Source organism: Emydura macquarii, unplaced genomic scaffold, assembly GCF_026122565.2.
Source record: "Emydura macquarii macquarii isolate MOO-44397 ecotype Brisbane River unplaced genomic scaffold, CSIRO-AGI_Emac_v2 contig_629, whole genome shotgun sequence".
Lineage (NCBI taxonomy): Eukaryota > Metazoa > Chordata > Testudines > Chelidae > Emydura > Emydura macquarii.
In genome coordinates this window covers 10,206,882-10,231,695 of record NW_027130766.1, presented here as the reverse complement: position 1 = coordinate 10,231,695, position 24,814 = coordinate 10,206,882, and the positions used below count along the sequence as shown (strand labels likewise).

General features: G+C 45.1%; 1 protein-coding gene across 2 annotated transcripts; it reads right to left on the bottom strand.

Annotated features, from left to right (window-relative positions):
* Positions 1-376: 376 nt before the first annotated feature.
* On the bottom strand, positions 377-24,675 carry LOC137148544 (G protein-activated inward rectifier potassium channel 1-like). 2 transcript variants are annotated; one of them, XM_067541437.1, is made up of 4 exons: positions 24,603-24,675; positions 20,141-21,465; positions 13,548-13,764; positions 9,816-12,359 (listed from the first exon to the last, which is right to left on the bottom strand). In XM_067541437.1, the coding sequence occupies exons 2-4, from the start codon at positions 20,789-20,791 to the stop codon at positions 11,755-11,757; spliced, it is 1,473 nt and encodes a 490-aa protein (XP_067397538.1). In that variant the 5' UTR covers positions 20,792-21,465; positions 24,603-24,675; the 3' UTR covers positions 9,816-11,754. The 2 variants fall into 2 exon arrangements, with proteins under 2 accessions (XP_067397539.1, XP_067397538.1); XM_067541438.1 differs by lacking the exons at positions 9,816-12,359; positions 13,548-13,764 and adding an exon at positions 377-700.
* Between the last annotated feature and the right edge of the window lie 139 nt (positions 24,676-24,814).

Below are 24,814 nucleotides of genomic sequence, written 5' to 3'. Positions count from 1 at the left end.
CCCCAGGCATCGCACTGGGACCTCTTCACCGAGCAGCAGTGCTTCCGCAGGCACGCAGCGACGCCGGGACTCACGGACGGACGGATGGATAGACATCGGCTTCACGACCCTCACCGTCGCGGGACGACTCGCTACCGGAGGTGGCGGCCTCTGCAAACGAATGGAAGAGGAACAATTTTCACGTCAAGCTGCGCTCACGAGGCTCCACGCGGCACAACACGCAAGGTCAGCGACGCGAACCAAGGCGTCGTTCAGACAACACACCCCCGGACAAACATCACCGTCCCCTCGGACCGCTTCCCACCTCCCTGCGCTAAGTGGGATGCTCACGTCCTCTCGAGGCAACCGGCACCGAGGGGAGGACACCACAGGGAGGGACCGGACACCTGTGATTCAAAGCCGTGGTGGGAAGAGGGGACCTCGAAGAACGGAGCATCTCCACTGGTCCCACGGTCCCTGGCCCTGGGAGACAAAGGCTCCCTCCGCACACGGCCCGTCAACAAGGGCTCGGACCCGCCAACCTTGCATCAGATACGTATCTTTTACGTGCAGACAGCGGCGGCCTCGCCCCAGGCATCGCACTGGGACCTCTTCACCGAGCAGGAGTGCGAGACACGTAAATACAGCAATGCCGGGACGGACGGACGTCGTCTTCGCGATCCTTCCCGTCACAGGGCAACTCACTAACGGACATGGAGGCCTATGGAAACAAACACAGAAAGAACAATTATGAACAAGTTTCGAAGTTGATCTTCACTCACACGGCTCCGTTCAGCTGAATATCCAATAGGATCAAGTGGAATGAAGTCACATTAAGAGAAAACACTCCCGTTGAACATAACTGGACCAGTCCCTACCAAATGCAAAGACTCCAACCCATGGAGAGGACTGTTATGCTTTTACAAGAGTCCAATGCTATGGACATGTTACTGATATAGCTTCTGTTAAAAAACACATTTATAGTGTCTGAAATAACCCACAATTTTTCCCTGTAAAGAAAAACTAGATAAGACATTAATCAAGCACAGTGTGCCCCACCTGAAATCATGGAAAAGTACACTACACACAACTAAAGAAACAAATACATTACACTATCCACAAACACATCCCATATTCTAAAATGACAAAAACAACACATGCCACCTTCAACTGTTAACTCACAACAATACTTTCCAGGATACCAAGTGCCATACATATACCTTGTTACATCTCCTTGGAGCACCAAGAGGCTGAATGACTCCCTCTCACAGGAGGCCAGCTTAAATACCCCCTCAAGCTCCACCCCAATTTCCCAGCATACCTTGCAAGCCAAAGGAAGCTATAAATAGAAGCTCATGGGACACAGAAACCCTTTAGTTCATTCTTACGTCAGCAGCAGCAAGATGTGCTCACCTTCATTGCAATTCAAATTGACAGAGGATTCAAACATTCTCACCAGGTAAGACTATAGTTACCTTATTTCATAATTCCTAAAATGAAGACACTGCCAGCAGGGTGGGGTACAGTCAGGGGTTGCCTCAAGGGTTTGTTTGGACTACAAAGGGGCATTTGGAGAGTGCTGGGGAGGGGGGAAGATGCCTATCACATCACTCTCAAGGTTGAGGGCAGTGTCACTGGGGATCATAGTGGCAGGGGAGCTGACACAGGCCAGGTACACAGGTCAGTCAGTACCTCCTTCCAAGGCTCTCCCTGTCCCCAGGGCCTGCATTGGTAATATCCAGCAGCTGAACCTGCACAGCAGGAACCAAGATACAAATCAGCTGCACATGCAGATAGGGACCCATCAGGGAGCACACCAATCAGGACTCTTTCTGAGGTGCAACAGCTACTCCACAAACTCCCAGACATTGCCTCTTATTTGATGAATCCACCTGGACAGAGGATCAAAAAAGAGGCCATGTCCAGGAAAACCCAGACCAATGGTAACCCTTCCAGGCTGACCAATTCTCCCAGCATATCAGAGACACTCCCATTTGAAATTCAAAACAATCCCCCTTCAAATGTCCTCATTTGCATTAAAACACTGTTCTGTATAAGATAATGTGTTAGCTACACTTATACTCCAGCCTCTCTCTCTAAAGCACTGAGGCAAAATGACATATGTACATATCCGGCTGGCACACAACACTGCATGTCATTTACTAGCCCTCTGCTCTTAACACTACAAATCAGGGACTACCAGCAACTCGGGTGACCAACTTTCTAATCTGTGAAAAACAGACCCTGAGCACCAGAACAGGCTCCACTACTTCCCCGTGGCCCCTCCTCTACAGATCTCTTCCCCTCCAGGCTCCACCACCACCATCACTCCCTGCTCTCTCCACCTCCCGCCCCTTGCCATCTGACCAGGGCTCAGGGTGGGGCTGACTGGGACCCGGGAGGCGACGCCAGGCTCCTGTGGATTGGGGCAATAACTGGGGCAGGACAGGGGAAGGAGAGCTGTAACTGGGGCAAAACACTACGGGAGAGCCACACTCTAGGGTTGGGGGGTGACTGGGGCAGGGGATGGAGACCTGCACTCCAGGGATACGGCCTGAGTGGGGCAGGAAGGGAGAAGGGGAGCTGTGCTCTGTAGGTGGAGGGGGAGCAGTGACTGGGGCAGGACGGGAGATGGGGACTTGTGCTCTGTGGGTGGAGGGGAGTGACTGGGGCAGGATGGAGGGGGGGCAGTGTCTGGGGAAGGCAGGACTGGGGAAGGGAAGCAGTGACTGGGTCGGGACGGGAGAAGGGGAGCTGTTCTCTAACCTTGGATAGCAGTGACTGGGGCAGGACAGGGGTCGGGGAGCCACACTCCAGGGATGTGGGATTGACTGGGGCAGGATGGGGGAGGGGAAGCAGTGACTGGGTCAGGACGGGAAAAGGGGAGCCGTGCTCTGTGGGTGCAGGGCAGTGACTGGGGCATGGTGGGGGAAGGGGAGCCGTGCTCTGTGGGTGCAGGGCAGTGACTGGGGCAGGACAGAGGAGGGGAAGCAGTGTCTGGGTCAGGACGGGAGAAGGGGAGCTGTGCTCTGTGGGTGGAGGGGAGTGACTGGGGCAGGATGGAGGACAGGAAGCCACGCTCCAAGGATGGGGGAGTGATATGGGCAAGACAGGGGAGGGGAAGCAGTGTCTGGGTCAGGATGGGAGAAGGGGAGCCATCCTCTGTGGGTACAGGGGAGTGACTGAGCAGGATGGCGGAGGGGGAGCCATGCTCCATGGATGGGAGTGTGATTTGGGCAGGAGACGGGAGGGGTTCAGGCAGGACAGGGGAGAAGAGCTTTGCTCTCTGGGTGCAGGGGAGCGATTGGGGCGGGATGGAGGAGGGGGAGCAGTGTCTGGGGGAGGCAGGATGGGGGAGGGGGAGCAGTGACTGTGGCAGGATGGGAGAAGGGGAGCTGTGCTCTGTGGGTGGAGAGGAGTGACTGCGGCAGGACAGGGGACGTGGAGCCACGCTCCAGGGATGGGGGAATGATTTGGAAAAGACAGGGGATGGGGAGCAGTGTCTGGGTCAGGATGGGAGAAGGGGAGCCGTGCTCTGTGTGCAGGGGAGTGACTGGAGCCGGATGGGGTAGGGGGAGCTGTGCTCTGTGGGTACAGGGGAGACACTGGGGCAGGACAGGGAACGGGGAGCCACACCCCAGGGATGGGGCTGTGATTTGGACAGGAGAGGGGAAGGGGTCGGGCAGGACGAGGCAGAAGAGCTTTGCTCTGTGGGTGCAGGGGACTGATTGGGGTGGGATGGAGGAGGGGGAGCAGGGTCTGGGGGAGGCTGGATGGGGGAGGGGAAGCAGTGACAGGGTCAGGACAGTAGAAGGGGAACTGTGCTCTGTCTGTCAAAGGGGAGCAGTGACTGGGGCAGGACAGGGGAAGGGGAGCTGTGCTCTGTGCATGAAGGGAAGTGACTGGGGCAGGACAGGGTACGGGGAGCCACGCTCCAGGGATGGGGGAGTGACTGGGAAGGGGGAGCAGCAACTGGGTCAGGATGGGAAAAGGGGAGTCGTGCTCTGTGGGTGCACGGGACTTACTGGGTCAGGATGAGAGAACAGGAGCTGTGCTCTGTGGCTGGAGCAGGACAGGGGAAGGGGAGCTGTGCTCTGCGGGTGGAGGGCAGTGACTGGCGCAAGATGGAGGAGGGAGAGCACTGTCTGGGTCAGGACAGGAGAAGGGGAGCCGTGCTCTGTGTGCAGGGGCGTGACTGGGGCAGGAGAGGGGACGGGGAGCCATGCTTAGAGGTGTGGGGGAGTGATTTGGGCAGGACAGGGGAGGGGGAGTTGTGTCTGTCTCAGGATGGCAGAAGTGGAGCCGTGCTCTTTGGGTGCAGGGGAGTGACTGGGCAGGACAGGGGACGGGGAGCCACGCTCCAGGGATGAGGGAGTGACTGGGGCAGGATGGGGGAGGGGAAGCAGCAACTGGGTCGGGACGGGAAAAGGGGAGCTGTGCTCTGTGGGTGCAGGGGAGTGACTAGGGCAGGCTGGGGGAGGGGAGCTGTGCTCTGTGGGTGCAGGGGAGTGACTGGGCAGGACAGGGGACGGGGAGCCACGCTCCAGGGATGGGGAGTGATTTGGGGAAGACGGGAGGGGGAGCAGTGTCTGGCTCAGGGTGGGAGAAGGGGAGCCGTGCTCTGTGGTGCAGGGGAGTGACTGGGGCAGGATAAGGGATGGCAGCCGTTCTCTGTGGGTGGAGAGGGAGCAGTGGCTGGGTCAGGACAGGAGAAGGGGAGCTGTGCTCTGTGGGTGCAGGGGAGTGACTGGGGCAGGTTTGGGTATCGGCCCTCAGGGTTTGCAGGATACATGTTCAGAGTGGAGGGGAGGGGAGGGGATAGGGAAGAACCTGCCCCCTTTTCGTGCATGTTTTATCATTTGTGATGCAATTAAAACTGCTGTGGTGACATATAGGCAGAGAAACCATCTGTAATGCAGATTCACATCTAAGTGGCACTGTTATAAAAAGGGGCAAGAGAGGCCTCACTCTAGATGGATTATGGCCGACTTCTGGTGTTTTTGCACTAGAAGATGTTATTGGTGCAGTGTCTAACACTGGGCTCAGGCCTGCTGGTTCTCAAAGGGGCAGGTGGTGGTTGCAGAAGGCATAGCCTAAGGGCCTTGCTCTGTTGGTTCCCTCCCACCCACAATCTATGGTCTGGCTTCCTGGAGAAGATTTCCTCTCACCTGCAGCCTGTCCACCACGATTTGCCTGGGCTTCTGCGATCCTTTTAACCCACTTGGATCCTTTTAACCCAGTTTGAAGTTTATATACCCCAATACGCCGACCTAGATCAATTAGCAATCCAGTAACACAATACAAGCTCCAATGACACATGGATCAACACTCAACAGAGAAGCTGAGCAGTGACCCTCCAGCTTGAGAACAAAGGAGTGGAAGGTGTGAGGTAGGGCATATGTTGGTGCTGGAAGAAGCTTGCAGCTCTCTCACCTGAGAACTGACTATGAAAGAGAACAGGAGAACCAGAGAGAGCATCCATTACAGTTTGACTGGCTCATCATGGCACTGGTTTAACTCCTGTCTCTCTTAGCTATCCTGAGGACCTGCTATGCTGTGTTCCAGTTGATTAATAAACCCTACGGTTTTGAAAACACTGCTTGAATGTCACTGTAAACATTTGATGCAGTGCATTAATTCCTGAAGTGTACACACATTTTTGCCAGGAGTCTAGCTCAGCTGGACTTATCGAACAGAGCTCACAGTGTGAAGCAGGAGTGCTGAAGCCCAGAAGTTCACTCTCAGGAGACAGTGAGGCCACATGGCCTATCCTGAAAGAAGAGTGAGATCCATTGGGGGTCTGGCACATTGAAGAGGTTTCTCCAAGAGACTGTTCCAAAGCTGTGGATCCTTGATAACCCTCTAGGAAGTTTCCTTCCAAATGAGGGTTGAGACATGTTGGTGCAGAAGCCTGTGTAGGAAATTCATCCTGCTGCTGTCACCCTGTAGATTAAAGAGAGGGCTTCCTTTACCTGAGCTATCAAGATGACACCTCGCATTAATAGTAAATCCACAAAAACATTTAAGCGAGAGTTTGGTTACATGAAGAATAGTTGCAGATATGAAAATTAGTTTATGTAATATCTATAAAAAAAAAACCACATGGAACTGCAGAAAACAGCTATGTGCTACATAAGGGAGGGAGGTGAATAGCTCAAGCTATTCTATTGCTGGATTCTGAGAGCCTCAAAAGACAGCAAGATAGGTAATCGACTGGCTCTGCCTGATCCTAGGAGAGCAGCCAACAAAGGATGGCTCTCGAGAGCCACCCAAGGCATCCTAGAAGAGGAGAAGGGAACCAGTTATAGCTCCTTGATGCTGTGATCCCAGTTTGAGTAGCCTGGAGACAGTTCTAATGTGCAGCAGCTGGCTGTTGTCCCCAAATGACCATAAATTAGATGGGGAATAGCCAGAATGCAACAAATGCCAACTACTTTCCCAGTCTCCAACATGTCTTTTTCCATCCTAACATGCCCACAGTAGTAGAGGCTTTAGGAGACATGGTGCAGGAATCAGCTATGCCAGCTCTAAACCTGCTGGAGATCCCCATTTGCCAAATGGGGCAGAAAAATTTACCTCAGTGTGGATTGTGACCCTTCTTGACTTTTGAGATATTTGATTATCAGGCTAAAGACATTGGCTAGCTCTATCGTAAACTATATGATGTTTTCACAAGTTCAATCCCATCCCCATTAAAAATTGCAATCCGGGTCTTTAAACACAAAAGGAAAACAGCAAAATACATTCCCTTTCCCCCACCTCTTCTGCTGCCTCCAAAACCAAAGCAGCCAAGCTGCAGGAAATAATCCAAAACTGCTCTATGACCCATCTCTAGAGTCCCAAACACCACACCCCCCTCCCGCACCTGTTTGGAAAGACTGGTTTTACCATAAGCATAGAAGTCAATGAATGGGGGCTATGTCACATCAGAAGAGAATGAGTATTTGAAATTGAGGGGCACTCACAGAAATGGCTCTCTTGTCAGTCGATTCCCTCCATCCATCCCACTCTTCCTCAATCAGCCCAACATTTTCTCAAGTTTTCTTTCGCTCGCCTGTGAGGTCATGAAGAAGGGCTGCCAGAGTTTGGCATTGGGGGCAGTTATAGGAAGTCACTGCAATGGGGGAACTGGGTTGCACTTGACAGTACTAGCCGTGCCAGCAAGAGGAGCCACCCTGACCCATCTGCTACTGGCAAAAGCTGCGCCACAATTACCAGCTGCATACAGAAGCATCAAAGAACCCATATGATTTCCTTAACAAAATGTTTAACTTTTATTGAAACAAAATACAGTTCTGAAGCAGTGAGATTACAATAGTTCAACCAGTTTCTAAATTCTGACATCATCTCAGCAAAGAACCTGTCTCCAGACTAAGCACAGGGTACAGCTACAACATTAGTTGCAACAGTTATCTTTTTTTTATTCCTAGTCTCTTCTAGCCAAGAGGAGTGTAGGAGATATTCAGTGGTCTAATCCATGCATAACAAACCCAGTTGTTTAGTTGCTGGATCACCGTATTGGTTAACATACCTTTAAAACCCCACCCAATGAATAATGTCACCAAAATTACACAGAAAAAAATGGAGGTTTTTTTTTGTTTGTTTGTTTTTTTAAGTTACATCTCTTGGAATTTTCTCTTTCCTTTTCCCAGTGCTTATTTGTGAAATATTGGATCTAAGAGCTTGGATAGGTAAGGAAAATTTGCACATGTGTAAAACAGGAGTAGTTACACTGGTGCAAACTCCTTATCAATTTAATTACATCTGTATAGTTACATCAGTCTGGGGGGTGGGCAGGGTGGTGGTGAAGGGATATATATATACACACACACACCGCCCCCCCGCACAGGGTCCATACACTTTTAGAATCTGATAATATAGAAGGAGGGATAGGCAGCTGAAACAATCTACAATACAGTATCTGTCTGTTATCCTGCTTATTACGATAAACACAAACATTTTTAAAGCATTTTACAAACATCAATTCATTTAACAGGGCACTAATTATTGTACACAATAAGATAAAGCTAACATAGAACAGTAGCACAGACAGGCTTGTTTGTTTTCTTCACAATACTAGAGATAACATTGCAGCAGTGTGGGTTTTACTTATCAAACCAATGATATGGTGCATGCAGAGCTAGAACTGGAAAGCCAAATGAAGGCCAGGAATTTCTCAAGCCCTTTTGGATGAGTTCTGTTACCATAATCCAGGGGTAGTCATATTTTGTGAAGATCCAAATTTCTTACTCAAAGTATAGTCAAGGTGCAGATGCCAGAGAAAAAACAATGATAATATGTAAATAAAAAGATTGTGGTCTCTTCAAAAGCATCTGGCAGTGCGGATTTGGCCTGTGGTCCACGTATTCACTACCTCTGCCATAAACCCTTCTGGTTTTAAACGTGCAGGATTTGTGTTTGCTAAAGTACTTTACAAACAATTTGAGAGTCATATCAAACATCCTTTTTCAATCACAGAGAGGGGAGAAGAATAGCTCTAGCACAGTGGTTCTCAACCGGTGGCCTGCAGGCCACTTGTGGCCCAATCAGCACACAACTGTGGCCCATGTAACATCCTCCGAGCCATACAGGTAGTATATACGTTGTGTGGATGCAGCCCACGTAATACATAGAAAGCTGCATGTGCAGCCCACAATGGTAAATAGGTTGAGAACCACTACTGGTGCCATTTTTTTGCTTCCTCAATTTACATCCACCTGTTCTCATTTATAATAAATTCCCATCACCAACTTGAACAATTATTCAAGGAAAATTATTCACATTTTTGTCCTAATTCCCAGGACTCTCTTCCTCCAGTTAGCCTACCTCACCATAAAGGAGCGACGAAAGGGCACAAGCCTAATTTTTAAAAATATCTTCTACAGGCAACCTTTAAGCCAGAGAATTTAAATGAACAAAGTGTGTACGTTCAAAAGTTAAGTTCCAAAGCAGTGTGTACTTTGGCAGGTCAGCTGCTTATGTTGTTAAATGTATGTCTCACAATGTGTCCAAATTAATGTTTTGCATCTTAATTTTTAGAATTTTCTTACATGTCTATATTTGAAATCACATTCTTTACACGGCCTCAACTAACATAATTGGAGTTTGGCATTTCATTTCCTTTGTAAGAATATGGGAAAAATTAAAAGGACTTGTGCATTTGTGTGTCTGTGCTCTTAGTTTTTGTTTTTTTTGTTAAAACGGAAGGACTTATTCCCATGGTAAAGAGGGCTTGGTAAAACTCTTCCTGCCTCTTAAAAGGCATCTGAAAATGCCCAGCTCTTATGGTGGGTTCTCTTCTGGACCTCTCCATTATAAAACCTATTTTAAATTTTCTCTCAAGTTGCAGTGTAGCCTAGACTGCACAAAATGGGGTCTGAACATCTGATCTAATGGCCGTATAATGAAAGGAAAACAAATCTTTTGACGTAATTTATTTTTCAGTTAACTACGTTACCTGTATAACTTTTTTCCCTTCTGTCAAACGTATAGTACAATATTGCAATTCTAGTAGGTTGTATGAGAATTCCTGCAGAACTTGGAGTTGTTTCCCCTCCCCTTTCTTCAGCAAAGGCTTATCACTATTCCTTCCACCTCCTTCCCACCCCATGTGAATCCTAACTGTTCTCCTGTCTTCCTCCTTCCCCTTGTCTAAAAAAAAGGTGACTTTACTGCCCCCATTCCCAGCCTCAGAGCTTTGATTATCAAAGAAATGCCAAGTACACTATATTGCCCTACAACTGGCTTTGATCTCTGTATGTAACGGATACCTAATAGTTGAAGGGAAATCCGAATGAGGACATTAACAATCCCATAGTGTCTGTAACTTTACCATCCTTTAGAAAAAAGGAGTATTGTGCTAACATCATGTAACTCCTTGCTTTCAGTCTTCCTGTAACTGGGCCAGCCATCTCCCGTGCACCCTCATGGCCTAAGATCACACTACAGGCAGTGTGCCTCAGTTCCCCCTCTTGGACTGGTCCATAAACTCAAAAGAATACTTTTGGCCATTCCCACCCCTTCTTGGATTCTGCTTTATTAACAAACATGCAAAATAAAAGTTATACATGATGAGCTTTACTCTTATTAAAACATTCCATTGTTTTATTCCAGGGAAGAATGAGGCTCAAGGTGGATGTACTTTTATTTTTAATATAAATTCGCTAATGTTAATTTTACTGTTTTGAAAGAGGTTTTGCAATTTGAAACCAAGAATCACAAGGGCCTCAGAGTCCCTCATCAGCATATCAACATTTGTACATTTCCGAAATATATGAAGCGAGAGACTTCAATTGGTGTATATCTTGTGAAAATCCAGGATTGTACAGCATATTGGTTCAGGGATATTAGCACAGGAGGGGGAATCAGGAACTCCTGAATTCTAATGCTGGCTTGGGCTTCATCTCCTTTTGTGACAATGGGCAAGTCACTTTAGCTCTGCTTCCCTTTCTCTATCACAATAGACCATGTTCTGCTCTGTTAAACCAACCAGTGCAGCCCCACTGACGTCAGTGAAATTGCATCAATATAACAGAGCAGAATTAGATCCTGTAATTGTGAAGTGCATTGAAGATGCAAAGCATCATAGACAGTAAGTATCAGTTTATTAAATAGTTGATCATGATTTTGTTTGCTCATTAGAGGCTGGAAACGAGTCCTTTTCCGCTTCAGGGAAAAGATGAATAACAGTTCTAGACTAGAAACAAACAAACACTTGATATTGAATAACTATGGAACTAATGAGATGAAGAAAATAAAATGAGTCCAGTTCTTACCGTTTTTCTAAATTCAATAAGTCAAAACATAATTTTTAGTCATGAGTTTGAGGAACTGCTGGTCACCAACCCTCTGCAAAGCCTTATCTTTTTGTATCATAGGACTGTAGTATTCCAGTGCCAGGCACGTTTCTGTGCCTCTCTTGTCTTGCCACCCCCCCCCTCTTTTTTTTTTAAATACAAAATTTTATCAATTTCAGATTGAATTTTTAGTGTTCGGAGGGAAAAGTTTTATACTTTGCTTTTATCTACTTTTGGCCAAATCCTTTTATCAATGTGGCTGCTACATGCTGGCAAAGTCTGGCCATTAGAACAGGAGCATCCAGCCCTAGGAGGCTCACACAAGTGTAATGCATCCTCCAGTGACATAGCAGTTCCTATAATCACCCCCCTTCTTGCTGGCACAGGAGATGTGGCTGAGCCATCCTTATGGTGCACTGATCCTCAGTTATGCCTTTGGTTCTTTAAGGGTGTTATGAGATGGCATAATTTAGACCACATATCGGACTACTCTGCCATATGGTATGGGGGGGTGGAGGGGGAGGGGAGAGGTGTGGCAGGCAGAATACCTGTATTGTATAAGCAGCATTAGGATCAGGGGAATGTAAAGGTTAGCTTTATGCTGCCATTGGACCCTCTCCCACCCAAAGTGCACTATGTGCACTTTAGCCATAGCTGAGATTCTGTCCCCTTGTTTCTTCAGAAAGACTACCGAAAGGGTGGAAGACTAGATCAATCAGTTACGGTAGTGCTGATAAACATCTTTAAAGCAGGGACCTGTTCATTTGGCACAATGAACTAACTGTACAGCACCCTGTACACCTACCATGCTACATAAAATCAGATTTGTATTGAATAATTATAGAAAAATGCTAATTTTGAAAAGTGTCATTGAAGAATCCCTTGACAAAACCAAATTATCACAGTAGTATTCCAAAATAATCCTGAAGGACAGAAGTCTAAAATGCAGTTTACTAACAACTCCTGTTCCATCTATGATTTAGGAGAGGCGATCAGAATTCATTTTTCGAAGTTTGGCAGGCAAATTATCCTCTGGTCTTGTCCCTAAGGTGAGCATACCTTGAGGCTTTTGGTGTAACTCAAGATCTCCAGTAGACTGAGTCAAAGACTCAGATTTGATCCTGAAGGCCTTCAGTTGTATCCTTCCATCACCATCTTCACTGCTGGGAACAGAACTTATTTGGTGAATTTTCAGGAGATCTCCAGTACTGCAAGCTCTCTCTACATTGCTGGAACTCATTCTCAGGACTCTACTCTGAAGGCCTTCCTTTCTGGAGCTAATTTTCTGAAGTTTACTAGGAAACTTGTTAGTTTTCTCTTCTAAAATATCGATACAGTCAAGTAAACAGATGTGTTCCTTCCAGTTTCTGTTGTTACTAATAGGAGTATTCAAAGAAGATGAAAGAGACAGGTTTTCCTCCTGTTCTTTAACACTATAAGGAGGAGTGGGGACTTCAAAGGTGGCATGAAACTGAGAATAATCAACATGAAAAAAACCATCCTCTAGTGACATTACTGGGAGGAATCTGTGGCCCCAAAGAACTTCATCTTCTGTGTAGGAGGTCCTAGCCTGACATGTCATGCCTACATAAACAGAAAGGAATGTTAACCTTATAAAATGAAAGAACAGATCAACATATGGTAGGAGGAGAATATATGGTAAGATTGCATAATAAAAATCAATCCTAGTCTACATCTAACTGTTGAGCTAATGTGTTGCTCCATCTGGTGACTGCCAATCTCCTAACGGTTGAGATAGGGTTTCTAATTACTTAGTCAGATTTGCTTCTACAAATATTTGATTAACTCTATCTTGCCGTTGTACCAAACCAGTATATTTTCAATAGCGAGGGGATATAATTACAAATAAGACAATAAAAGGCAGGGGCGTGCACAGGAATTTAAATTTGACCACTTTTGAAGGGACTCATTCTGTGCCCCCTCCCCACCTCCACCCTGGGAGGAGCTCACGCTCCACCAGCCCTGGGAGTAGCTCGCTCTTCCCTCCCTCTGCCCCTGGCCCCATCCTGAGCTTGCTCTTCCCTCCCACCCCAGGGCTGGAGAAGTTGTGGCTCTGATGATTACTGGGGGAAGCCTGTGCCCCTGCTTGTCTCCCCTGTGCCCGCCCTTGATTAAAGGTAGGTAGGTAGGTAACACATTTCAGGATGTATTCTCTGACTAGGAGTATTAGTATGCTACTTTAGCTGTACTAGTGTCTCTGGAAAGTCATCTTGGAAGTGATCTGAAAGTCCCTTACTCAGCTGGGTGGGAGGGTTGAGGATCGTATCCCAGGCTTGAATTTAAAGAGTTCTCCAGCAAAGGTTGAGTGCCAGGAACTAGAGCTAGATGAATAACTTTGCTTTTTTAATATACTGCCCCAATTAGTGCTGCGCGCCTTTCTTACCAACACACACCTAAAAACAGCACTGCTGACGACATACTACAACGGTCTCTGATATGGTTAACATATGCTGTATTGTAAAGGTTATGAGAGATTATTTGCCTCACTTAAGGCACAGATTCATAGTTCACTATGTTTTAATGCAGGCTTGTAAATTGATCATGAAAACATTCTAATCCAGGCACAAAATCTAATCCAGGTTTACCAATGGAAACCACCAATACGAGTTTTCCAGAAGAGAATTTTGAATGGCTGCCTTGATACAATATTACACCACTGATTAAGAGAAATATTAGGATTAAAGACAAATTGTAAGTGTCAACATTAAAATACTATAATACGTCGACCATTCACTTTGTTCAGAATCTTACCAGTAGTTTCAACAATTCCTTCAAGGATGACAACTATCTCAAACTGCTCACTTCTTAGTGATCTTTGTGAGAGACAAAAAAAGGGGCTTTTGGGGTTGATTTCATGACAGATGGTTAAAGGAGAAACTAAAAATAGCTGGTCAGCTCCAGTTCCAAATCCAACATCCAGCTCACATTGATCTAATGGCAGGAATTCCCCTTCAGGTGTCTGTCGAGACTAAAAACGAAAAGATAGTTAGGCCCCAGTATATGAAACAAAAATCATGAAGTTGTGACTGGGTTTAAATGTTTCTCTGATAACATTACTATTTAAAAACAGCAGTTCTGTGTATCATCATACGGAGGTACAAGCATATTACACTAGACCACTCTGTATAACTGATCCTGTCATTATTTACTACTCCACCAGACTGTCATCAAACTTTACTAACAGTGATTTTATATTTTCTTCCAGACCATTCATAAAGATACTGATTAGCATTGGGCCTAGAACAGATCCCAGTGGGACCCCACTAGAAATGCTTCATTAACAATTACTTTGTGATTACCAGTTAGCAATTTTAACCCATTTAGTATGTGCCACAATAATTTTGTATAATGCTAAACTTTTGTAGTTAAAAAGTTGAGGTAACAACTCAAAGGGCTTATAGAACTCATGTCAATGTATCAATCAAACTTGTAATCTTTAAAAAATGGTTTGAAAAGACCTATTCCATAAAACTATATTGATTGGCATTGCAACCTGTATCAAGCATTAAAATTTTGCCCAGGGCTGGAATTAGGATAAAATGTCCTATTGTTACACAGGTCATTTCATTTACCTGTTTTTAAATATTAGCACATTGCCACCTTTTTTTCAGTCACCTGGAACTTCCACAGTATGTCAATATTTATTAAAAAAAAATCAACATCAGTTGGTTGGAATTCCTCAGCCAATTACTTTAAAGGTTTTGGGTGCAAATTATCTGGATCCTGTAGATTTAAGTGTTCAGAAACTTTGCAGTTGCTGTTTGACATCTTCCCTAATTACTGCTGGTTGGAAATTATTTCATTATTATTAGGATATAAATAATCATCCAGCTTCTTCCCAAATACAGAACAAATATCAATAACAATACAGCAAAGACAGAAGTGTGTATTTAATAAGTTTACCATAAGTTTATAATTGGCACTGAAGGGCAAGGAACTGCTTCTATTTTGAATCTGTTATACCCTGGAAGAGCTTTTGGATTGCGACACCTGCCTGGAGGACTGAGCCAAGAAGACCAACAGAGGCCAACAGACAGCATGCAGAGGGCCCTGAGAGCTGAAGAGAGCAGCATCACCATGCCAGTAATGTAAGGTGGCACTCAAAGAAGTGATTGCAACCCATCACAATAGCGTTGTCTATAATTCACTAAAAAGCTGATTCTGGTATCTGATTTTGCATGCTAGAGGCCATACAATGCAGCACTGTACTATTTGGCAATGTTGCTAGGCAGCATCACATGCCACAGAAGGGTAATCAGCAACCACTATATGATATCGCCCTTTTAATCTGAGTGACTGGGACATACAGCACACATCCAATAAGGTATTCCACTTTAGACTGATATACTTTTTTAAAATAGCAAAGTCTTCAGGACTCCCTAGCCCTCACTGGAACATAGCGTTTCCACACAGAGTTTATTGGCTAAGTAGGAGTCCTCTTAAAAGTATACATGTGTGATAAAGGATATCTCTTAGCATTGCTTAACTCTGACAGAATTAAAGCTCTATCTAATCAGGTGCAGGAGAATTGAAGCAAGATCAGCTGTCAGCATGACTGGACAAAGCACAACTGAAAGAGCGCAAATTGCAAGTAACAAAGGACCATCTAAGTAACTTAGTCCATTTTCCAGTACAATATTGCACTGAGATGTGGGTAAATGCACCCTTTTCAAGAGTCCATAATTTACATGAGTGATAATATACTTCAAAAAACGTAATTCAAGGAAGCACAGATACAACATGATTTGATGCTCTACTGCATTGAAAAAGCTTTGAATTGCTCCTCCAATGCAAAGCTGCCCAAAAGCTGGCTTACTAGCCACAAATGGGTTCCACAGCACATGGGGAACCTCAGGTGGTGTAGAGCCACTGCAGGGTCCATGCCAACCCTCCACCCACCCCACAACTGCATCGGGGGTGTGGCTTGAGATAAGGCTGTGACCAGGGTGGTTGTGAGCCATAGCTGCCTTCTGGAGCAAGGGATAGTTGGAAAACTTAAAGAAACCTTCAGGCTACTCTAAACATAAACATAAAGCTTCTCCTCTAAAAGCATATCTAGAGTTTCTATGATTGTCTCAAGAGAAGTGCTGTGTGTGTTGGGATTTGCTCAAATTCATGCTGGCTATTCCTTAGTACCCTATTATGCTTTAGGTGCTTTACAAACTGATTGTTTAATCATTTGTTCCAGTATCTTTCCAGGTATCAAAGTTAGGCTGACTGGTCTATAATTCCTCGGGGCCTCTTTGGTGCCTTTTTAAAGATGGTGCTATGTTTGTTGCCCTTTGACCAGTCCTCACCCTCACTCCAGGAGTTCTCAAACATAATTGCTAACAAGTCTGAGGTTGCTTCAGCTAGTTCCCAAGTACCCTTGCTAATATTATGTTGAGTATCTGGTCACCATTAATCTTTTTAACAAAGACTGAAGCAAAATAGGTATTAAACACCTCGGCCTTCTGAATGTCATCACTTATTAGCTCATGAATACTTTGGTGCAGAGAGACTATTCTTACTCTATACAGCACCCAGCACAGTGGGATTCCATTCTGATAAACAAACCTGTCTGCAGTGCAGACCGTTTCCATAGTATAATTTCTCTCCTCTTTTAAATACACAAAATATTTAATAAAAATGTAATTTGACAATGTTTATGTCAACAGGAATCATGGGATTTTCTGTAAAAGGAATTGCTGAGGAATGGATGTAAGCAAGGAAGCAATTACATACTAGGCTTGGAAGGATTAGATTTTTATCCGTAAATGTCATCTCAATGCACACACAAAATGACAAAAAATTTCCATTAATTATAATAGAAATGTACAGATTAATAAATTCTCAAAGAGCTTTTTTTATTTGCTTGAGTTTCACTTTAATGTGTATACAAACATGTTGTAACAAATGTTACATAAAGCACACTTTTACAGCTCTGCTACCATATCCAGGTTATTAGCTTTAACTTTTTGAATCTCAATGTCTATCATTAAATAATTGTCTGACATCTCCTTAACTTCCCACAATTGTGAAAATGTAGACGCTAGTAGAAAAAAATTCTTAAAATGATCAATCAAAATGAGAAAAAGATAAAAATCAAATTCTACCAAGTCTACACATGCTTTACCAGCAACACTTAGAAGTAAACAGGTTTCCAGATGGGGAAAAGCCCCTGATACTGTATCTCAGACTGTAAAACAAGAAAGCTTCCGAATCCTTGTTTCCAAACAACTATATTCAGACCTTTGACTGAATTTGCAGAATAAATTAATCAATCTGGATTTAAGTGCAGAGTGCTTTGAAATGGCACAAACATAGAAGTATGCCTTTTTTTGTTGATACACAAATTGCTGACCTGAGAACCAAACTGGAGGATTTGTCTAAAGAGGCGTTTGATACAAAGGTTTCTTGAAGGTGGAAGATCAGGAGACTGCTGAATCTAATGTTACCATAGATTAGAGTCTAGTTAATATAAAACTTCCCCTTGATTACCAACTACTACCCCATCCAACAATTCACATTTTAGTAATCCAAATAGTCCTCAGCAATTTTCCTTCTCTTATTTGGCTAAACTAATTAGGGAATTCCCTCAAATGATAACAGAAATGCTGGATGGCACAGTAAAATGTCTGTCTTTAATCTCCTGTCAAATAATGGTATAAAACATGCTTACTGTAGTTCACAGAAGAGTATTGGCTCATCTTTTAGTCAGAATCAAGAGGCTTCACCCCTTAATGGCTAGTTTTATACTGGTTTACTGATAAAGCCATCCTAAAGGAATCTTTGTGAATTTCAGCATAATTTTAAAAATGAAAAATCCCATCAAACTCATCTGCAGAAATTGTTAACCTCTGCTCTTCAGAGATGACCCCTTTCTTTAGTATTTTATGTTTCCATGTTATTCTTGTGTTTTAAGAGAACTCTTACACAAAAAAATAGAATAAAACTTGCCTATTGTATAAAACAACTTTCATCCAAGTGTAAAGCAAAGAGGCTTTGGGGCTTATTCTCTGTAATGGTTAATATATTTATAGTACCAATGTAAGTTTTTAAATCATTTTTATATTTCCAAACACCTGCAAGTAACAAACAGTACATTTGTGACATTTTTGGGGTTCACCCAGTCCAGTCATGTGTTCTTTCAGCACCTGCCTTGTAGCTTAATGCTGTTATGGCTTAGAGCTCTGACACCCCTAGCCAGCTACAAGTATAAAAATCTCAATCCTGGATTCTGCCTGCTTTGTTACTTCTTACAGGGTGACCCCACTAACCCTTCTGGTTCCAACTTCCCTCAAATCAGTTTCCCTGAGTTTTTAACTACTAGATACTGAGACTTTTTCTCTCTAGTTTGTCATACCCAAAGGAGTGAAACCTGATCCCAATTAGCAGTTCACTTTGTGGGACATACCCCACATAGTTTGCACATCAGAGACCTGATTGGGGTAAATATAAACAAAGTTTATTTAATAGGGGGGAAAAAATCATGGGTTCAAAGAGGAAATAGTAAAGAAAAGTAAACACATACAAGTTACATAGGAAATAGAGGCAGAATTTTAGGCTTTACCCTTCTTATTAGTTAAATTACTTTTTCTAGTACATGTTACCTATTGCCTCTGAACAGTTTTCCAAGCATGCCATATGCCCTGCTTAAATGCTGGCCTTCAGTTTCTGGATAGACCACTTCAAATTGTCTTACCTTTCAAAAGTACTTCACTGGTCCATTATTGTCCTTCCCTAGGTTGTAAGATGCTAGGTGCTTGCAGTCAGTTTGCGTAAACAACTAGCCTGGGCCCTGCCTGATTATTTCATCACCTGTTGTGAGAGGAAGCTGCAGTTGCATCCTGGTTACAATTACAACGTTCAACATATGGACACACACATTTATAACCTGCATTTGTATACATCTCACCAGCAAATGCAGAACAGTACAAGTTTTCATAAAAAAAACCCTTACTTCACATATTTCTATACGACATTGTATACAAAGAGTTGATTCAATATTCTTTGAGGCTTACACCCTCAGTTCACCCATAAGGTACCTGGACCCTGATTGTCACAATTTTCCGGTGGTAATTGTGTAGCTGCTGACTAATGTCTTCCTTACCAAACTACTTTATTTCTCAGTCTGTCTCACAACATACAGCTGAACACAGATGTGCTCCCTGGAAGATTTTATAAAGTTGCATTTCAGATTGCATTTCAGATTGAAAACCAGCCAGCCATTTCTGAAGGCACCAGCCTGCAAAGGTCACCTCTTGCAATCTCTCAGATCAAAGTAAGGTTTTCATCCTTCCCTCATGCTTACATTTTCTCCTCTGCTCATATTCAGCTCTCAACCCATTTTCTGAGCACCCTGAAAAAGATTCCTGCTCAACTGCTTCAGAATATTCTACAGTTGCCACATCCTTCTCACGTGGACTCCCAAACAAACAAGCATCCAGCATTAACATCTAGTAAACAGAACCAAGTTTACAGCTACATAAATCACTAGTGCGCATCTCCGAAGGAGCGAGGCCGTCTAACAAAGTCAGACTGATGTGTCAGCAGAACCCAATGTGAAAATCCAGCAAGATGCCAAAGGGACAAAGAACTCGAAGGGGACCATCGACCTCTGGGTCTTCCATCACTAGAGAACTAGGTATTACTAGCTGGTGGTTAAAAGGTTAAATCTGATGGAAAGCAACTCACTGAAAAATCAAACATACTGCCCCTGCTCCCAGCCATCTATCTGGAAACACACTGCCTCAGCAGTATGTACAAAGCTCGACTGAAAGAGCAGGGACTGACACTGATTTGATAAAGTCGCTGGCTGGTTCTCAACCAGGGCTATGTGTACCCCTGTGGGCACTAGATATTTGCCTAGTTTTACAAAAGGCTACATAAAAGGCATTAGCAAAGTCAGTACAAACTAAAATTTCATACAGACTGACTTGTTTATACTGCTCCATATACTATACACTGAATGGTAAGTACAATATTATTATTCCAATCGATTCATTTTAAAATTGTATGATAAAAATGAGAAAGTAAGCCATTTTTCTGGAATAGTGTACAGCGACTTTTGGTATTTCTATGTCTGATTTTTATAAGCAAGTAAGTGGTTTTTAAAGTGAGGTGAAATTTGGGGATACCGGAGAAATCGGCCTCCAGAGAGGGGCATAGTAGTCTGGAAAGGTCGCGCACCGCTGCTCTACACCGTAGAGGTGCCGCCTGTGCTGTGCAGCATATTCCCCCCTCTGGAGGGTGTTATGTCCTGTTCCGTCCCCAGCCAGACTAACCCGTGTCAATGCCAGCCCGTCTCCCCGGCCTTGCGGGTCGCACCGGCCCCTTTGCCCGCATACCCTGCCGGGTCTCACCTTGATGAGCTTGCAGCGGATCTGAGCAGAGACCATGTGGCTGTTGCGCAGGTTGCCCACCCTGAACATGAGGCTCAGTTTGCCGTCCCGCTGGGAAACGACGGCGGCTCGGCTGAACATGAGGGTCTCGGCCCGCTTCTTGGGCTGGGACATCTTGATGAACATGCAGCCGATGAGGAAGGCGTCCACGATGGAGCCGAGCAGCGACTGGAAGAGGAAGAGCACGATGCCCTCGGGGCAGCGCTCGGTGATGTAGCGGTGCCCGTAGCCGATGGTGGCCTCGGTCTCTATGAAGAAGAGGAAGGCGGAGGGGAAGTTGTACACGTTGGCCACACACGGGTGGTAGCTCCCGTCGTGCGCCCGGTGCAGGTCGCCCCGCAGGTAGGCGATGCCCCACCACATGGAGGCCATGACCAGCCAGGCCACGGTGTAGGTCAGCAGGAAGATGAGCAAGTTCCAGCGCCACTTGAGGTCCACCAACGTGGTGAAGAGGTCGGAGAGGTAGCGGCTGCTCTCGCCGCCCAGGTTCCCGTGCTGTACGTTGCAGCGCCCGTTCTTCTCCACGAATCTCTGCCGCTTCCGGCGGGCGCTGCCCCGGGCGGAGCCCACCACCTGGTACTCGTCCCAGAACTTTCTCCGCACGGCGGACATGCCGGGTCCGGGCCAAGGGCTGGAAAGGCGGAGTCAGAGCGCAGGGGCCGGCAGGTAGCTCCCCAGCGGGCTAGATGGACCCGCGCAGGGCTCGCGGTAGCAAAGCGGGGTCCCCTTTCCTGCGGGGGGCGGATGATGCCCGCCGCGGAGAGCGCGGGGCTGGGGGAGTCCAGCTTCCCTTTGGCTGATGTGCCCCGCAGCCTGGGTCTGCTCATTTAGCTCCCCACCTTCCTAGGGGAGCTGCCTCCCGGTGCCAGCGGCGCTTCAGCCCCAGGAGCGAAGCGGAACAGGGAGAGGTTCGAGCCCACGGTCCCGGGGCTCGGCGGGTTGTGGCACCCGCAGGAAAGTGGCTGAGATGTGAACGCTGGGGGCGGGGGAAGGGCTGCCCCCCTCCCTCCTGCTGTCTGATCTGCACCTATCACCGAGCGCAGCTCCTGCTCTCCGCTCCCCCGGGGAGGAGACACGTCCAGATTCACAAAGCCACGCCCAGGAGGAAGAGAGCTCGCCAGCAGCGGAGAATCCGGAGCAGGAGGCACCGCTGCCCAGAGGGCTGAGGCGGAGCTTCCCTCACGCTGGTTATCACAGGGAAACACAGGACTTTGGAGGCAGTAGCTCAGGTTTATGTTGGGATGGAGACGAGAATTTCTGACCCTTCACGGCCTGGGCTGCTGATCCTGGGGGTGTAAAACGAATCCGCTCCGGTTATGGCTGGAGAAACAGGTACTGCCAGAGAATCAGAGTACAAGCTAATCTGGCGGCGAAAGCCACACTCAAGGGGGGATGTTTTTGCAACCACATAAATGTACACAGCAAGAATAAGCGCCAGGGATACAATGTAGCCTTTCCTGCTATAACTAGAGTCAGGGCGCTAACGCCCTAGCATCCAAATCTGCCTTTATTTCAAACCGGTTACAGTCAAAGTCTAGCTCTGAACATCTTTAACCAACGTGAATTACTACAAAACATCATAGCCGTGTAACAAGCCGCTAGCAGAGTGCGGGCTGCAAGAGATTAGAATAATAAGTAGGCAGTGAGTCATCCCCTGAAAACTAGTTCTGCCATCAGCACAAGGGACTTTACACAGAACAAAATAAGATGGCTGGACTCAAAAAGAATACTCTCCTCCTACATTTAAAAAATGTTACAAGTAAGGCAAAGTTCAACACATCAGAAGTTAGAAGCTCTTGATTGTGGCTGAAATGGAAAAAAGGGTCAGTTCAAACGTAAATGTGCAGAAAAGAATTTTCAAGAAGCTTCAAATTATTTCAGTGCAGCTTCACTGCTTTCACTCAAACGATGACAAGATCTGAGATCAGAAACAATTAGTCCTAAATAAACTTACAAACTATCACAGGTAGGATGATTCGCTATTTTCAACCTCACATTTTATTAAAATCAATATAATGTTGTGTGTCAGAAACACTAATATTTGAATCTGGCAGTTGGTAATGCAAGATGAACAACACTTGATGGAGTAGAATAATTTCAACAGCTAATTTTCAGCAAATATTTTCTAAATTGTAGCCTAGAGTCACTGGTCATTGACACTTTTTAAAGTTACATTTTAATAATGATTAACAACTGCATTTTGTTGAATATTCAGAAAGGGAAATAAAGTGACTATTTTAGTCTACTTGGAGTTCAGTTTCAGTATTTTCACCCCATTCTTCTGTTTCTCACAAATGTAAAAAATGAGACACAGTACTTCATTAACAGCCATGTGAATGTTTGTATAGTTGCCAGCAGGTGTTTTAAGGTATTACCAAGCCTGTTTTCCAAGCATAGACACAACAGAGATTCCTTTCCATCCAAATTAAGCTATTTAGTTTAAGAGTAAATGTGAACAGCAAATATCAGCTGAACAGTAGATTTTAATGTTGAGATTAACAACATTCTCCCAGGAATAACCTGCTTCATACAAATATTTTCCTTCTCCAGGGATCAGAGAGCTTGGAAAAGAATGGCTTTTCCTTGGGAATAGAAGTTAGAAATTCTGAATATAGCAATAGCACCTTTAATTATTTTATTATCTGAGATCTTGACAAAACTCTCCTTTATCTCCACCATTATTGCTTTTCTAACCGTATTTACTTGACTGAAAACATTTGCCTGTCTCTCCAGGCAAGTGTGCCATTCATCCAAATGGAGTCTGAATACTAGAACAGGGCAGCTGCAACAGAAGCAAGAACTTCCCCTTTCTGATCATACACTATAGAAAATTATAATTTTTGTGGCTTTATTTTGGATTTTAATATACAACACTGAATATAAATGTATAGTGCCAGCACTGGAGGACACAGAAGTTTAGATCTAGTATAGGCAATCTTTTACCAAGTACTCACACCATATACTCCAAGTTAAACTGAAGATGACCAAAAATCCTTAACAGCAACTCAGTAGTTTTTGTCAAATGACACTATGGCTGTAGCCCATTCTTAGCAGAGGGGAAGTGTTTACATTCCTACACCAGGCCCCAATCACTTCTCCAATGAATATTTAATTTATACACTCTGGAACAGTTCCAACAGGAGGGGATTAAATAAACCCAACTTAGAATACCTTCTAGCCCAGTGGATAGATGATTTTCCTGGAGTATAGGAGACCTGGGTCCAGATCACTGCTCCACCTCAGGCTGAGATGGAATTTGAATCTGGGTCTCTCACAACCCAGGTGATGCTCTAACCACTGGGTTATTGGGTTTAAGAGTGGCAGCAACACTATCACCACCTGTCTTTTACCAAATCTGGAGGATACCTAGTTTGTGAATCCTGCATTTGGTAGGTGCCAACCAGCATGGTGCACTTCCCCCCCCCCCCCCCCCATGCTTTGTAGAGGTCAGTATCAAGGGATGTTAATCTCCTACAGTTTTAGCAGAATTTCAAACTAACAGAATAGTATGCACAAGCTCTGTTTAGTAGTACAACTACTAGCAATATTGTAACACGTGCCAATGGTGCCAGACACCAAAGTGTCTGGCTGCATAGCCCTACATTAGAAATACATCAAGTTTCCACAAAGGGAATAGCCATCATGTTCTGCTTTCTGAGCTGCATCTAATCCAGGAGAGTCCCATTGCCTAGAGACATTTCTTCTGCTAGGGGAAAGCATGGTATCTAGCAAATTGTATCTTACAGGAACAAAACACATTTACTAATCACTGATCAGTTGCTAGTCAATCTATTCCTTAAGTCTTGTGGATGGATGTAACCAGGAATTCCCATTGGTGGCTTTTATTAGGTGAGAGGGTTCTCACATTATCTTACCAGTAAGAACAAAAGTTATTTTAGTTCCACCCTGGTTAACAGCCTAAATGCAAACCCAACACATTTAAACATTATTTACCTAAAACAGTATTGAGAGATGCAGCAATTTTGACAGTATGTTCCAAACCATTTGGAATATAATGTTAACATTCAGTAAAAGTTCCAGAGGGGTAGCCGTGTTAGTCTGTATACAGCAGTACCCAGAAGTCTCCTATTACAGGACAGACCCAACAAAGAAAAACAGAACCCCACTGGTCACCACCTACAGTCCCCAGCTAAAATCTCTCCAGCACATCATTAAAGATCTACAACCTATCCTAGCAGAACCTCTCTCTCGCTCAGGCAGTGGGTGGCAGACCCATCCTGGCTTACAGACAGCCTCCCAACCTGAAGCAAATACTCACCAGCAACCATACACCCTACAAAAATCCTACCCAGGAACCTATCCCTGCAACAAACCCCGTTGTCAGCTCTGCTCCACACATCATCTCCAATGACATCATCACTGGTCCTAACCACATCAATCACACCATAAGGGGTTCATTCACCTGCATATCCACTAATGTTATATACGTCACCATGTGCCAGCAATGCCCCTCTGCCATGTACATTGGCCAAACTGGACTATTAGTTAGTTGGACTCTCAGTCAGAAGGTGGAGCCAGGGTCTGAGCCAGAAAGGAGCTGACGGCAGCAGTAGGAAAAGGACTAAGCATAGCTCTAGACTAGAATATATTAAGCAGTTACTAAATTTCAGCTGC

What these genes read in the sequence shown, in the direction of transcription:
- LOC137148544 (XM_067541437.1), bottom strand. Translation starts at nt 20,791, where the DNA reads ATGTCCGCCGTGCGGAGAAAGTTCTGGGACGAGTACCAGGTGGTGGGC. An exon ending in TCCGCTGCAAGCTCATCAAG is followed by an intron (nt 13,765 to 20,140) that starts GTGAGACCCGGC and finishes TTTCGTTTTTAG; the next exon opens with TCTCGACAGACACCTGAAGG. An exon ending in AGGAATTGTTGAAACTACTG is followed by an intron (nt 12,360 to 13,547) that starts GTAAGATTCTGA and finishes CTGTTTATGTAG; the next exon opens with GCATGACATGTCAGGCTAGG.